The 14233-nt window shown below is 43.8% G+C and overlaps 1 protein-coding gene across 3 annotated transcripts in view; it reads left to right on the top strand.

Moving 5' to 3' along the window:
• Positions 1 to 13833, top strand: part of LOC133054996 (zinc finger protein 501-like) — a 30444-nt gene extending 16611 nt beyond the window's left edge. For 2 of the 3 annotated variants that reach the window (XM_061140447.1, XM_061140448.1), the window contains 3 exons: positions 4266 to 4594; positions 10346 to 10472; positions 10955 to 13833. In XM_061140447.1, coding sequence (XP_060996430.1) covers positions 4562 to 4594; positions 10346 to 10472; positions 10955 to 12255 — 1461 coding nt within the window. In that variant the 5' untranslated portion in view covers positions 4266 to 4561 and the 3' untranslated portion in view covers positions 12256 to 13833. The remainder of the gene's footprint in view (positions 1 to 4265; positions 4595 to 10345; positions 10473 to 10954) is intronic. The other variant, XM_061140449.1, reaches the window with a different exon arrangement.
• The last annotated feature ends 400 nt before the right edge of the window (positions 13834 to 14233 follow it).

The following is a 14233-nucleotide window of genomic DNA, read 5'->3' as shown; positions in this document are numbered from 1 at the left end:
GATGGTTTCTGCTGTATAAGAAAGTGAATCAGCCATACGAATACATACATACATCCTCCCCACCCCCCCAAGTCATCATGGAGCACTGAGCTGAGCTCTCTGTGGTGTGCTGCAGGTTCCCACTAGCTCTCTGTTTTACACATGTAGTGTATTTATGTCAAATGTAATCTCCCAATTCATCCTCTCTGTCCCCTTCCCCTCCGCTCATGTCCATTCGTCCATTCTCTGTGACTGCATCTCTGTCTGTGCCCTGGCAGTAGGTTCACCTGTACCATTTTTCTAGATTCCACATACTTATGATAATTGTCTTTCTGACTTCACTCAGTATGACAGACTGTAGGTCCATCTACCTCTCTACAGATGATCCAGTTTTGTTCCTTTTTATGGCTTAAGTAAATACTCCATTGTGTGCGTAAGCACAACACCTTTATCCAGTTCATCTGTCGATGGACATCTATAGGTTGTTTCCATGTCCGGGATATTGTAAATAGTGCTTCAATGAACATTATCATATATATATATGTATGTATGTATGTATGTATCTTTTTGAATTAAGGTTTTTTTCAGCGTATATGCCCAGGATTGCTGGGTCATAGTGGTAGTTCTATTTTTAGTTTTTCAAGGAACCTCCATGCTGTTCTCCATAGTGACTATGTCAATTTACACTCCCACTAACAGTGCAAGAACCCTTTTCTTCACATTCTCTCCAGCACTTACTGTTTGAGGATTTCTTGATGATGGCCATTGTGATTGATGTGAGGTGATACCTCATTGTAGTTTTGATTTTCATTTCACTAATAATTAGTGATTTGGAGTATTTTTTCATGTGCCTCTTAGCCATCTGTATGTCTTCTTTCAAGAAATGTCTATTTAGTTCTTCTGCCCATTTGTTTGACTTTTGATTTTGAGCTGCATGAGCTGTTCATATATTTTGGTTTGTTTTGTTTCTTCATGTTGGGTCCTAGTTCCAGCACATGGGATCTTCATTGCATCATGCTGGATCTTTTGATGTGGCACACATGTCTAGTTGTGGCACGTGGGCTTAGTGGTTGTGGTACTGACTGGGCTTAGTTGCTCTGCAGCATGTGGGGTCTTAGTTCCCCAACTGAGGATTGAACCCACGTCCCCTCCATTGCAAGGTAGATTCTTAACCACTGAACCATCAGGGAAGTCCCTATTTGTGTATTTTGCAGACTAGTCCTTTGCTGCTTTGTTTGCAAGTATTTTCTCCCATTCTGAGGGATATCTTTTCTTGTTTGTGGTTTCCTTTACTGTGCAAAAGCTTGTAAATTTAATTAGGTCCCATTTATTTATTTTTTGTTTTTATTTTCATTACTGTGTGTGAGGTGCTTCAAAAAAGGTCTTGCTGTGATTTATGTCAAAGAGTGTTTTCCCTAAGTTTTCCTCTAAGAGTCTTTTAGAAGCTGGTATTACATTTTAGGTCTTTAATCCATTTTAAGTTTATTTTTGAATATTGTGTTAGGTGGTGTTTTTCTTGTTTTTTTTTTTAAGGTAGTGTTTTAATTTCATTCTGTCCAGTTTTCCCAGTCCTACTTATAGAAGAGACTTCTCTTTTCTCCAGTATATGTTCTTGCCTCCCTTGTCATAGACTTAAGTGACCCATAGATGTGTGGATTTATCACTGGGCTTTCTTTCCTGTACCATTGATCTGTATTTCTGTTTTTGTTCCAGTGCCATATTGTCTTGGTTACTATAGCCTTGTAGTATAGTCTGAGGTCGGGGAGCCTGATGCTTACAGCTCCATTTTTCTTTCTAGTTTGCTTTAACTCTTGGGAGTCTTTTTGCTTCCCATACAAACTGTAAAATTTTTTGTTCTAATTTTGTGGAAAATGGTGATGGTCATGTGATAGGGATTGCATTGAATCTGTGGATTGCTTTGTGTACTTTAGTAATTTTCACAATATTGACTCTTCCCATCCAAGAACTTGATGTATCTCTCCATCTCTTTGTGTCATCTTTGATTTCTTTCATCAGTATTTTATAGATTTCTGAGTACAGGTCTTTTACCTCCTTAGGTGTGTTTATTCCTAGGTATTTTATTCTTTTTCTTCCTATGGTAAATGAGATTATTTCCTTAATTTCTCTTTCTGCTCTTTTGTTGTTAGTGCATAGGAATGCAAGTGCTTTCTGTGCATTAATTTTGTATCCTGCAACTTTAAGATTCATTGATTAGCTCTAGTAGTTTTCTGGTTTCATCTGTAGGATTTTCTTTGTCTAGTACATCGTTTACAAATAGTGACACTTTTACTTCCTCTTTTCCAATTAGTATTTCTTTTCTTTTTCTTTTTTGAGTGCTGTATCTAGGACTTGCAAATCTATGCTGAATAGTAGTGGTGAGAGTGGACATCATTACCTTGTTCCTTTTCTTAGCAGAAGTGCTTTCAGCTTTTCACCATTGAAAATGATGTTTGCTGTGGGTTTGCTTTATACAGCCTTTATTATGTTGAGGTAGATTCCTTCTGTGCCCATTTTCTGGAAAGGTTGTTGTTGTTTTTTTTAAAACCATGACTGGGTGTTGAATTTTGTTAGAATATTTTTCTGCATCTGCTGAGATGATCATCTGATTTTTAATTTATTAATATAGTGTATACATTGATTGATTTGTGTATCTTCTTTAGTTGCATCCCAGTTTTTCCTTGCATCCCTGGGATAAATCCCACTCAGTCAAGGTGTATGATCCTTTTAATGTCTTGTTGGATTCTGTTTGCTAGTATTTTGTTGAAGATTTTTGGGTTTATGTTCATCAGTGATATTGTCTATAATTTTTTATATGTGGTATTCTTGTCTGGTTTTGGTATCAGGGTGATTACTTTCATAGGACAAGTTTGGGCGTATTCCCCTCTCTGCAATTTTTGTTAAGTTTGATAGAAGTTACCTGTGAAGCCACCTGATCCTGGACTTTGTTTGTTGGAAGATTTTTAATTATACCTACTATTTAATTACATGCAGTTTGATCTGTTTATATTCTCTAATTCTTCCTGGTTCAGTCTTGGAAAGATACCTTTCCAAGAATTCGTCCATTTCTTCATGCAGTGTCAGTTTTAATTTCTCTTTTTTCATGTCAAATTTTATTGATTTGAGTCCTCTCCTTCCCCCCCCCCCTTTTTTTTTTTTTGGTAAATCTGGCTAAAGGTTTATTGATTTTGTTTATCTTTTCAGACAATCAACCTTTAGTTTTATTGATCTTTGCTGTTGTTTTCTTCACATATATGCTGTTGCTATTTCACATATTTCTGCCTTGGTCTTTATGATTTCTTTTTTTTTTAATTTTTAAAAATTTTTGGCTGTAGTGGGTCTTCTTTGCTGCACGAACTTTTTCTCTAGTTGTGGCAAGCAGGGGCTACTCTCTAGTTGCAGTGTGTGGGCTTCTCATTGCTGTGGTTTCTTCTGTTGTGGAGTGTGAGCTCTAGGCATGCAGGCTTCAGTAGTTATGGCTTGCAGGCTCCTGAGCATACAGGCTCAGCAGTTGTGGAACACAGGCTTTGTTGCTCTGCAGCATGGGGGGGTCTTCCCATGTCTCTCCAATTGGCAGGCAGATTCTTTACCACTGAGCCACCTGGGAAGCCCCTATGATTTCTTTTTTTATACTAACTTGAGGGGGGTTGTTCTTTCTCTCGTTGCTTCAGGTGTGAGGTTCGACTGTTTTGAGGTATTTCTTCTTGTTTCTTAAAGTGAAGTTGAATCACTGAGACAGCATTACCACTTATTAAAAAGGCAGACAGGACTTCCCTGGTGGCACAGTGGGTAAGAACCCACCTGCCAGTGCATGTGATGTGAGTTCCGTCCCTGCTTCAGGAAGATCCCACATGCTGTTGGAGCCACTAAGCCCATGTACAGCAACAAGAGAAGCCACTGCAATGAGAAACCCATGCAGAGCAACTAGAGAGTAGTCCCCACTCTCTGCAACCAGGGAAAGCCCACACAGAGCAACAAAGACCTAACACAAGCAAGAATAAAAATTTAATTAAAAACAAATTCAGTAAGTAGCTAAAATACTGTTGTTGTTTACTCACTAAGTTGTGTCTGACTTGTTTGTGACCTCATAGACTGTAGCCCATCAATCTCCTCTGTCCGTGGGATTTCCCAGGCAAGAAAGCCATTTCCTTCTCCAGGGGATCTTCCCAACGTAGGGATCGAGCTCACATCTTCTGTATCTCCTGCACTACAGGCAGAGTCTGTACATACAGGTGGAGGAATTTTAATTCACTGCTTTAATTCACTGTTTTATTTACTATTTAATTCAGTGTTTTATTCACTGCTGTGAGAACCACAGTGCCCAGAGGACTTTGAGCCAGCAAAGGCACATCAGCGTGGAACCAATGAAGGTCCAGGAGAGGGGCATTTCTGTGTGTGCCATCGTGTTGGGACAGGACTTCCAGCATCCTCCTAGTGGCGATCTGTTTCCTATTCAGAAGTTCCAGAACACTGGGTCGGTTCCAAGGTGACCCAGACTGAGAAGGAGACGTGAGCAAGAAAAATCATTGCGCCTGCTTCACAGAGACAGATCTGAAGCACTAGGCTGTTCCACCCTCAGAGTCCGATGGCGGCGGCGGCACTGAGGGACCCGCATCAGGTAACCCTCACCCCACCAGACACTAAAGCCCAGAGTGTGGGGCACCTGCTCACATGCCTGCAGCCCTGGGATCCAGGATGGTGAGGCAGTCATAAGTGGGGCCCTGTATCTGACAGACAGTGATGGTGTGTGGGAGAGGGTGCTGGGCAGAGGGAGCCTCAAGTATAGCGGCTTAGAGGTTGGACTGAGCTGGGAGCATTCAGGAAACCTCTTTCTTTAGGGAATAGTGAATTAATGAAATGACACCTGGATTGGCAGGCTCAGGGGTTATTTCTTCATTCTGAAAACCCTGGGACCCATTGGAGAATTTCAACAAAGGAGAAACATGAAGTTTCCCAGGAGGTTCTTTAGATGAAAAACGAGCTTCAGAGGGTTGAAGCACAGGGAGACTGAGTCCTATGGCTGAGGACTGAATCTCGCAGGGTTTAGGCAGCCGGAGGGCTCTCTGCTCCAGGGTGAGCAGAGCCAAACCCATTAAGCTCCACCCTGGTTGCCTGCCTCCACTTCCTTACCTTGTCGTTCCCACAACGGCTGAAGCACTTTTGGAATCTTCACAGTAAGGGTAGGGTTGCCAGGGCTCACTGATTGCGACCCTATCCATGTGGTGTCAGGGCCCTGGAGAAACATCAGGATGAGGCTGGAGGTTACTATATAGAAGTGTTCCCAGTCCCAGAGATCAGTAAAGTGAAGTGGTCACGGGCACACCTACCAGCATGTCCAAGATGCTTGAAGGTGAGGCCAGCCTGGCAGTATTCAGGGAAATGTCAGTCTCCTTCTGATGAGAACAGAGCAGGGAGGTAGGACTCAGACCTGGAATATGGGTGTTGATTTTGGAGGTGGTAGGAACAAGGGGAGGTTTGGATCATAAGATGGAGGTGACCTTACGTTACCCTGCCCAGCATGTTCCATCTTAGGTGGGAGGGTGAGAGGAAGCTGCCACACTAGTTCAGGTGAGATGTGTGTAAGACAAAGTTGTGGAGGTGAAGTTGTTGGATCTTTGTTCACTTGCTGAATCATATCCGACTCTTTGCAACCCCGTGACTGCAGCATACCAAGCTTCCCTGTCCTTCACTGTCTCCTGGAGCTTGCTCAAACTCATGTCCATGGAGTCAGTGGTGCTGTCCAGCCATGTCATCTCTGTCACCCCCTTCTCCAGTTGCCTTTCCCAGCCTCAGGGTCTTTTCTAATGAGTTGACTTTTCACAGAAAAGGCCAAAGTGTTGGAGCTTCAGCATCAGTCCTTCCATTTAATATTCGGGACTGATTTCCTTTAGGATGGACTGGTTTGATCTCCTTGCAGTCCAAGGGACTCTCAAGTCTTCAACACCAAAGTTTGAAAGCATCAATTCTTTGGCACTCAGCCTTCTTTATGGTCAAATTCTCAAATGCCTACTGGAAAAACCATAGCTTTAGCTCTGTCTGATGGCAAAGTGATGTCTCTCCTTTTGCATACACTGCCCAGGTTAGTCATAGCTTTTCTTCCAAGGAGCAAGCAAGCATCTTTTGATTTCATGCCTGCAGTCACTGTCTGCATTGATTTTGAAGCCCAAGAAAACAAAATCTCTGTTTCCGTTGTTTCTCGATCTATTCGCCATAAAGTGATAGGACCAGATGCTGTGATCTTTGTTTCTTGAATGTTGAGTTTTAAGCCAGCTTTTTCACTCTCCTCTTTCACTTTCATCAAGAGGCTCTTCAGTTTCTCTTTGCTTTCTGCCATAAGGGTGGTATTATCTGCATATCTGAGGTTATTGATATTTCTCCCAGCAAGCTTGATTCCAGGTTGTGCTTCATCCAGCCCAGCATTTCGCATGATGTACTCTGCATATAAGTTAAATAAGCAGGGTGACAATATACAGCCTTGACTCCTTTCCCAGTTTTGTTTGTTTGTTTTTTTAAAAGTTTATTTGGCTGCATCTGGTCTTAGTTGGGGCACATGGGATCTTCGCTGTTGTAGTGCATGGGCTCCAGAGCACATGGGCTCAGGCTTAGTTGCTCCAAGGCATGTCAGCATATGGGATCTTAGTTCCCTGACTAGGGGTCAAACCTGCATCCTTTGCATTGCAAGGCAGATTCTTAACCTCTGGACTACCAGAGAAGTCCCCCTTTCCCAGTTTTGAACCAGTCCATTTTTCCATGTCTGGTTCTAACTGTTGCTTCTTGATCTGCATACAGATTTCTCAGGAGGCAGGTAAGGTGGTCTGGTATTCCTGTCTCTTGAAGAATTTTCCAGTTTGTTGTGATCCACACAAAGGCGTTAGCATAGTCCATGAAGCAGAAGTAGATTTTTTTTTTTTAATTCCCTTGTTTTTTTTATGATCCAACAAATGTTGGCAATTTGATCTCTGGTTCCCCTGCCTTTTCTAAACCCAACTTGTACATCTGGAAACTCTCAGTTCACATACAATTGTACAGTATTTGAATGTTCTCTGGCAGTACCTTTCTTTGGTATTGGAATGAAAACTGACCTTTTTCAGTCCTGTGGCCACTGCTGAGTTTTCCAAACAAATTTGCTGACATATTGAGTACAGCACTTTCTCAGCATCATCTTTAGGATTTGAAACAGCCAGCTGGAATTTCATCACCTCCACTAGCTTTGTTCATAGTGATGCTTCCCTCAATGCTTCCACTTGACTTCGCATTCCGGGATGTCTGGCTCTAGGTGAATGATCACACCATCGTGGTTATCTGGGTCATTAAGATCTTTCTTGTATAGTTCTCCTGTGTATTCTTGCCACCTGTTCTTAATCTCTTCTGCTTCTGTTTGATCCATACTGTTTCTGTCCTTTATTGAGCCCATCTTTGCATGAAATGTTCCCTTGGTATCTCTAATTTTCTTGAAGAGATCTCTCTAGTCTTCCCCATTCTATTGTTTTCCTCTGTTTCTTTGAAGGTTTTCTTATCTCTCCTTGCTGTTTCTCTGGAGTTCTGCATTCAGCAGGGTAAATCTTTCCTTTCTCCTTTGTCTTTTGCTTCTTTTCTCAGCTATTTATTTGTAAGGCCTCCTCACAGATGACTTGTAAGGTTTTTGTCTTTACAGCTGAACATGGGGGTCTCCATTCACAGGACTGGAGCAGTCAGTGGAGGGAGTGGGAACAATTTCCAGTGAGGAGACCAGGAGTTTTGTTTTGGGCCATGTTTAAGAGCCTGACATGTTTCAGAAAATATAGAATGGAGGTTTCTATGTTTCAGAAAATATATAAATCTGACACAGTTCAGCATTAGACCCACATAGGTGGTAACCACTGGGTGGAAGGAGCTCAGTGTCACATTTAGGAAAGGGAATTCTTGTCCTTGGTAATGTTACTCTCAGGTCAGAAAGAACAAGGTGAGTGTTAATTCTGTATCTCTTTCTGGGGCACATGGTTGGAGGAGGTGGCATTTGTGGGAGGAGGGGACAGTCTAACAAGTGGCCAAGACTCCCAAGGGAATGGTGGACTGTGGTGAATGCAGAGGTCCAGGAGTAATTGGGGCAAAGGGACCCTGAGATTGGAGCTGCTCTTGTTCAACATTTTCTTGACTCACAAGAACTTTGTGGTGACCTTTCATGCAGCCTGGTGTATTTCACTCACACTGCTACATGAGTTTAGAGGTGAATGGGGACATTCGTGCCCATGTAATGGGCAGAATTACATCCCCTGAAGTTTTTAAGTTGAAGTGTTAACTCCCAGGACCTCAGAATGGGACTGTATTTGGAGGTCGGATTTTTAAAGAGGTAATTAAAGTGAGATTACTAGCACAAACTACTAGTGTCTTTGTAATAAGAGGAAGTTAGGACTCAGGCACAGAGGAAAGACCATGGGAACTCACATGGAAAGTACCAGTGAGTTTTAATCCTTAATAAGCCAAAGATTGAGACTGCAAATGTTTGAATAAGGGTAGTAGAAAAGAGAAGGGCTCTGATAGTAGGGGACATCAGTGCATGCATGCTCAGTTGTGTCTGACTCATTGCGACCCCATCCACTGTAGACCACAAGGCTGCTTTGTCCTTGGGATTTCCCAGGCAATATTCCAGTCGGTAGCCATTCCCTTCTCGGGAGGATCTTACCAGACCAGGGATCAAACCCATGTCTCCTGCATTGGCAGGCAGGTTCTTTACCATTGAGCCACCAGGGAACCCCAAAGGGACATAAAGTGCAAACAGATTGAGAAGAGGGCCATGGGGTATCTTAAGATCCACACATGGTTCTGGTGCCTGAGACCAAAGCACAGATTAGAGGCAGACAAGGGGGCCTAGATTTTAGGCTGCCTCAGGTGGTTGGGTCTTGCACAGGGCTGTAGCAGTAGGGGGTTCTCTTTATCAAGGCCTTTTAAGCTGTGTGATGAGTCACAGAGATGATTGGGACACCTGTGCCTGCAGATGAGATGTGCACGTGGAGAGGTAGTGGGAGCTGATGATTCCACATCCTCAGCATTGGACTGACAAGTACAGGTTGAGCCCATGTGATTGTACCTGGGAGGTACCCTCCGGGTTCCCTAGGGATGGGGCCTGACTGGCAGGGCTTAGGCACCCCCAGCAAGGCCTTGCACTTAGATGTTAACTATTGGCCCACTTGCCTTTTACAGCTGAGGACTGGATACAGTGATTCATGGGACCTGAAGAGAGAGTGATATTAGTGGCACCAGGTTCTGGGCAAGTGTGGTCATTTGTGAGAGTCAGAAGGCCTGGGGTGGTCCACTACATGGGGCTGAGCTTTGAATGTGGCTTGGGTGAACAGAATAAAGTTGTGATGGCTGAGAGTGAAGCCCAGGAGTGGAGAGGGCCACGTGTGTCTTGAGACCAGACATGTTCTGAATGCAAAGTCTGAGGCAAGGACCTGCATCTAAGTAATGAGGCCTCCAGAGAAAGATCTGGGGCTGCTGCAGCTCAGGAAGTCATGAGAAGTCCCTGGGAGTATTTGAATCCTGTTTGAATTGGCAGAGTATACTCTGGATGTTTTTTGCCAGGTTGTGGTATAAGCCTAAAATTAAAGCCAGTGTTACTTAAGTGCTGTGTTGTGAAACCATGAGGACTTCAAATGGCCTGAGCGCTGGTTCTCACTCTGCTCCTACACATAAGGTCTCCTAGCCCAGCAGTCTTCTTTCACACAGGGATTAAGTGGACTTTCTGCTCATTCCTTCTCAGGTTGTTTCAGTTCCCTGCCTGCCCCTGGAGGATCATTGTTCATTCTTTTCATTCATGTAGCCCGACTCTGGCTCTGTGTGTGTGTGGTTTCCTCCTCTCCCAGACTGAGTAGATGATTAATAAATTGCTGTTGATCTCATCTGACCAACATTAGGTCTCCTGTGTTTGTCATCTCTATAACCATAGAGATGTGATGCCATCCTCCCCACTAGGGTAAAGTAGGAGATGATTGAACTACCATAATTTATAGGGACACCAGAGAGGCATTTAAGCTGTGGAGTGGTCAGATGGTGGCTTGGGACATGTGTGGCTGTGTGTCTAGAGATGTGAGGGATGTACCATATTAAGAAGGATGTGCATTTGCAGAAGGAGTAAGTCTCAGGGCCCCAGTGTGAGACATACATGATTTATCCACAAGTTAGGGACATTGCCTGACAGCTGTGCCATATCTTCTTGTCTATGTACCTCCTCTTGATGACTTCTGGCCCCAGTGATCAGTGGGCCCTTTTGCAGACAGTGGTCTGGTTTCGTCTCCCCTGATTTGGAGAGAAGGTGGGCATGGGTAGATGTGTCGGTGAGGGGTTGTGGTCTTTGGGAGAGTTTGATTTCATCTTTCCCTCATCATGGCAGGGAAGTGTGACCTTTGAAGATGTGGTTGTGTACTTCTCCTGGGAGGAGTGGGGTCTCCTGGATGAGAATCAGAGATGCCTGTACCACGATGTGATGCTGGAGAACTTTGCACTTGTGACCTCACTGGGTAAGGCCCTCACACCCACCCCAGTACCTTGTGCTCAATTCTGCTCACTTTAGACATAGGTTCTGCCTCCTTTCCCTAAATGCCTGGCTAATAGGCACTAGGGTCAACAGGGCTGGACTAAGCTACCTCTTCATGAGCCTGCCACCTCTAACTGTGCTGCCAAAAAATCCAACCACTGTCACAGGCCACTGTTCATAAAACTCACACATAGCACTGAAATGTCACTCAGCCAAGGCTCTCATGAAGGGTGTTGGTAGAGAACTTGAACTGGATGTTTGTTTCTTTTCTGCACCTCTCCCCCTTACATCCTTTATCTTATGAGGCCTTCGTAATTCTTAAGACTTTCAGAGCCCCAATACTGCACATAAGCCTCATATTGAGAGCAATCCAATGGGCTGTGCTGAGTCTCACACAGAATTGTGTAGAGGCTGCCCCCTCCACCACAGACGACATGCATCTCACCCGCACGTCTGTGCTTTCAGGTTGTTGGTATGGAATGGAGGAGGCAGTGGCATTTTCTGTGGAGAGTGTTCCTGTAGAACAAACATCACGGGGCAAGACTCTAATTCCAGACCCATCCATTGAGAAGACTCAGCCCTGTGAGGGGTGTGTCAGGGCCAGGAGAGACGGTCTACAGCTGCCTGAGCACCAAGGCCTGCATCCTGAGCAAAACTCACACCCCTGTGAGGAGTGTGAGAAGCAACCAGGGTTCAGCCCTGACCTCTACCCAGAGCCCAGCAATGAGAAGCCATCCAGAAGGGACACAGACAAGGCATGTGTGAGAAGTTACAGATTTCACGTATCAGCAAAGCCCTTCACTTGTGAGGAAGTGAGCAAGGATTTCCTGGCTATGCTGAATCTCCTCCAGCATCAGGCCACACTCAAAGGGACAAAGCCACAGAGCAGCTTTCAGTGTGCAGAGCCCTTTCTTCATGGAAAAAGTCAGTACAAGTGCAGCGAGTATGAGAAACTGTTTAGCTGTGAATACACACTTTTTCAGGATCAGCAGATTCTCACTAGAAAAAACTACCAGGACTGTGATGACTGTGAGAAACCTTTTAACCAAAGTTCCCTCCTTATCAATTGCCAGAGACCTGATAACGCAGGAGCAAGGCCTTACGAGTGCAGCGAATGTGGGAAGTCCTTTAGCCAAAGCTACAGACTCATTCAACACCACAGAAGTCACACTGCAGCACGGCCTTATAAGTGCAATGAATGTGGGAAAGCCTTTAGCTACAAATTAAGACTTGTGCAGCACCTACAGATTCACAGTAAAGTGAGGCCTTATGAGTGTGGCGAGTGTGGGAAATCCTTCAGCTACAGCTCTACTCTCATTAAACACCAGAGAGTTCACACTGGAGCCAGGCCTTATAAGTGTGGTGAGTGCGGGAATTCCTTTAGCCAAAGCTCCAATCTCATTCAACACCAGAAGATCCACAGTGGGGCAAGGCCTTATAAATGCACTGAATGTGGAAAATCCTTCAGCTACAAATGCAAACTTGTGCAGCACCTGCGCATTCACACTGGAGAGAGGCCTTATGAGTGTGGGGAATGTGGGAAATCCTTTAGCCACAGCTCCACCCTCAATCAACACCAGAGAATTCACACTGGAGCCAGACCTTACAAGTGTGATGAGTGTGAGAAATCCTTCAGCCAAAAGTCCAATCTCATTCAGCACCGGAGAGTTCACACAGGAGAAAAGCCTTATGAATGTGGGGAATGTGGGAAATCCTTTAGTCAGAGCTCCCACATCATTCAACACAGAAAACTGCATACCAGATAACCTCACAAGTGACTCAGTGACTGTGAGAAAACCAGTCACAGCCAGTGTCTGTATTCAACAAGGAAATTATGCAGCAGATTTGGGAAAACCATCTTAAAGGTCTAAGCCCAACAGGAAACATGGGTTTCTTTGTGAAGGGCCATCTCCTAGAAGTTGAGCATTATACAGCTGAACATACACAGCAGAAACATTCCCTTTGAGTTTGTAGGTTGGTGGGAAGCTTTTAGGAGCCTTTCTGCATATTTCACTGCTGGCTCTGTTTCCTCAGTTATATCCCTTCTGGTTTCTGTGGCAGAAGCCTCTGCCCTACCAGCCAGTAGTTTCCAGGTTTCAACACTTTGTATCAGTCCTGGCAGTTTGATCAGGGGAGGGAGATGTCTCATCTCTGTCCCATTCTCTACAAAACAGTATGAATAATTTTCAGGTGTACCTCATATTCCTTCCCCTCTGACAAATTAGGGAATTTTAGCAAAGTGTGGGTAACATTGACAGCAGTAGGTTTCCCACCTTCCACTAGAGGCCCAGCTTGCACAGCTGCCAAAAGTCTCCTAGGAAAGAGAGACAGCTTTTAGTAAAGGGCCCTAGTTTATGGCCTGGAAGCAAGGAATTTGGTGGACCCAGAGGTCACCTGGTGCTTGTACGAGAAGCATAGAAATCAGTTCCCTTTTCCCCAGTATTACACATAATGCTGAGCACTGTTGTGGAGAAGCTCCAGGTACTGCAAAAATCATGTGCCTTCAGGTCTCGAACTGGGTTTTCTGGTGTTACTGAACAATTTCAAGGGTGAAGCCAGAATCTTACTTCACACAGAAATGCTGGATGTGGTTATATGCACTGGAGGAGGCTGTGGCAAGGAAAGGATGTGCCTGTTCTAAAGGCACCTCCACAAATGTCCCAGTGACTGTGGTGTGTTAGATGAGTGTGTTCACTCCCATTATGTGTTCTTCCTTTGAACATTGTCAGAGCAAATAAAGCTTTGTTTATTCTCATAGCCTCTGGACTTTTCACCCTAAGCATCATGCTGCACAGACAATAAGAGTAGACAAGGGGATGAATGGAGATGCTGGAGCCCAGGGATATAGCTTTTGTGACCAGCTTCCTGCTGACTCAAAAACAGTCTTTACCAGTATATTTTTTCCCTGATGGAGGGCCTGCCAGGGAAAGGCAGGTTTCCAAAGCTCTGGTTATGAAGAAAAGGAAAATTTCTACATAAAACAAATTTCTACAAAGTTTTATTGAAATATAATTGATTAAAATTGTACAATATGGTAGTTTACTTGTACACCCATAAAACTATTAAAAAACATATCTACAACAAATAGTTTACTTGTTCCCTTTCATTTTTTTTTAGCCACACTGCATAGCTTCTGGGATATCTCAACTCAACCAGAGGTTGATCTGGGGCTGTGGCAGTGAAACACAGGATTCTAGCCTCTAGGCTACCAAGAAACTCATTTGTACTCTTTTAAAAACTCTCTCTTCTGCCCTCACAGCTGCTGTTGATTTTACTCTTTCACAGTAAATTAGCTTGTTTTATAAAACTTTATGATTGGAATCATTAAACTGTTTACTTTTTCAGAGAGATTGTGCTTTCTTCCCCATGCAGTTCACAATGTTGCTTATGTAAGTAACTTTATTTCACAGCTGAGTATTCCTCTATAGATGTACCCCAGTTTGTTTACCCACCTAATTGCACATTGGCTTGTTCCCAGTTTTGGCTGTTACAAATAAAGCCTTATGTTATAACCGCTGGAAAAGAATGAGTGACGGGAGCTTCAGCTTACAGGCATTCTGCTTTCATCTAGCTCAACTAGGCCCACTATAATAGTGGACTGTAACACCAAACATCTCAGGACTAAGATAAAGAACCTTCATTGTTCCAAGTAACTTTCACACAAAATACAGTGCTGAGGTATCCCAAGCTGCTTGTAAAATACATCTTTAAAGCTTCTATGTTTCATAAATTTCATCCATCATT

Source organism: Dama dama, chromosome 4 (genome assembly GCF_033118175.1).
Source record: "Dama dama isolate Ldn47 chromosome 4, ASM3311817v1, whole genome shotgun sequence".
NCBI classification, from domain to species: Eukaryota; Metazoa; Chordata; class Mammalia; order Artiodactyla; family Cervidae; genus Dama; species Dama dama.
The sequence above is the reverse complement of the archived record's forward strand: the minus strand, read 5'-3'. Positions and strand labels throughout refer to the sequence as shown.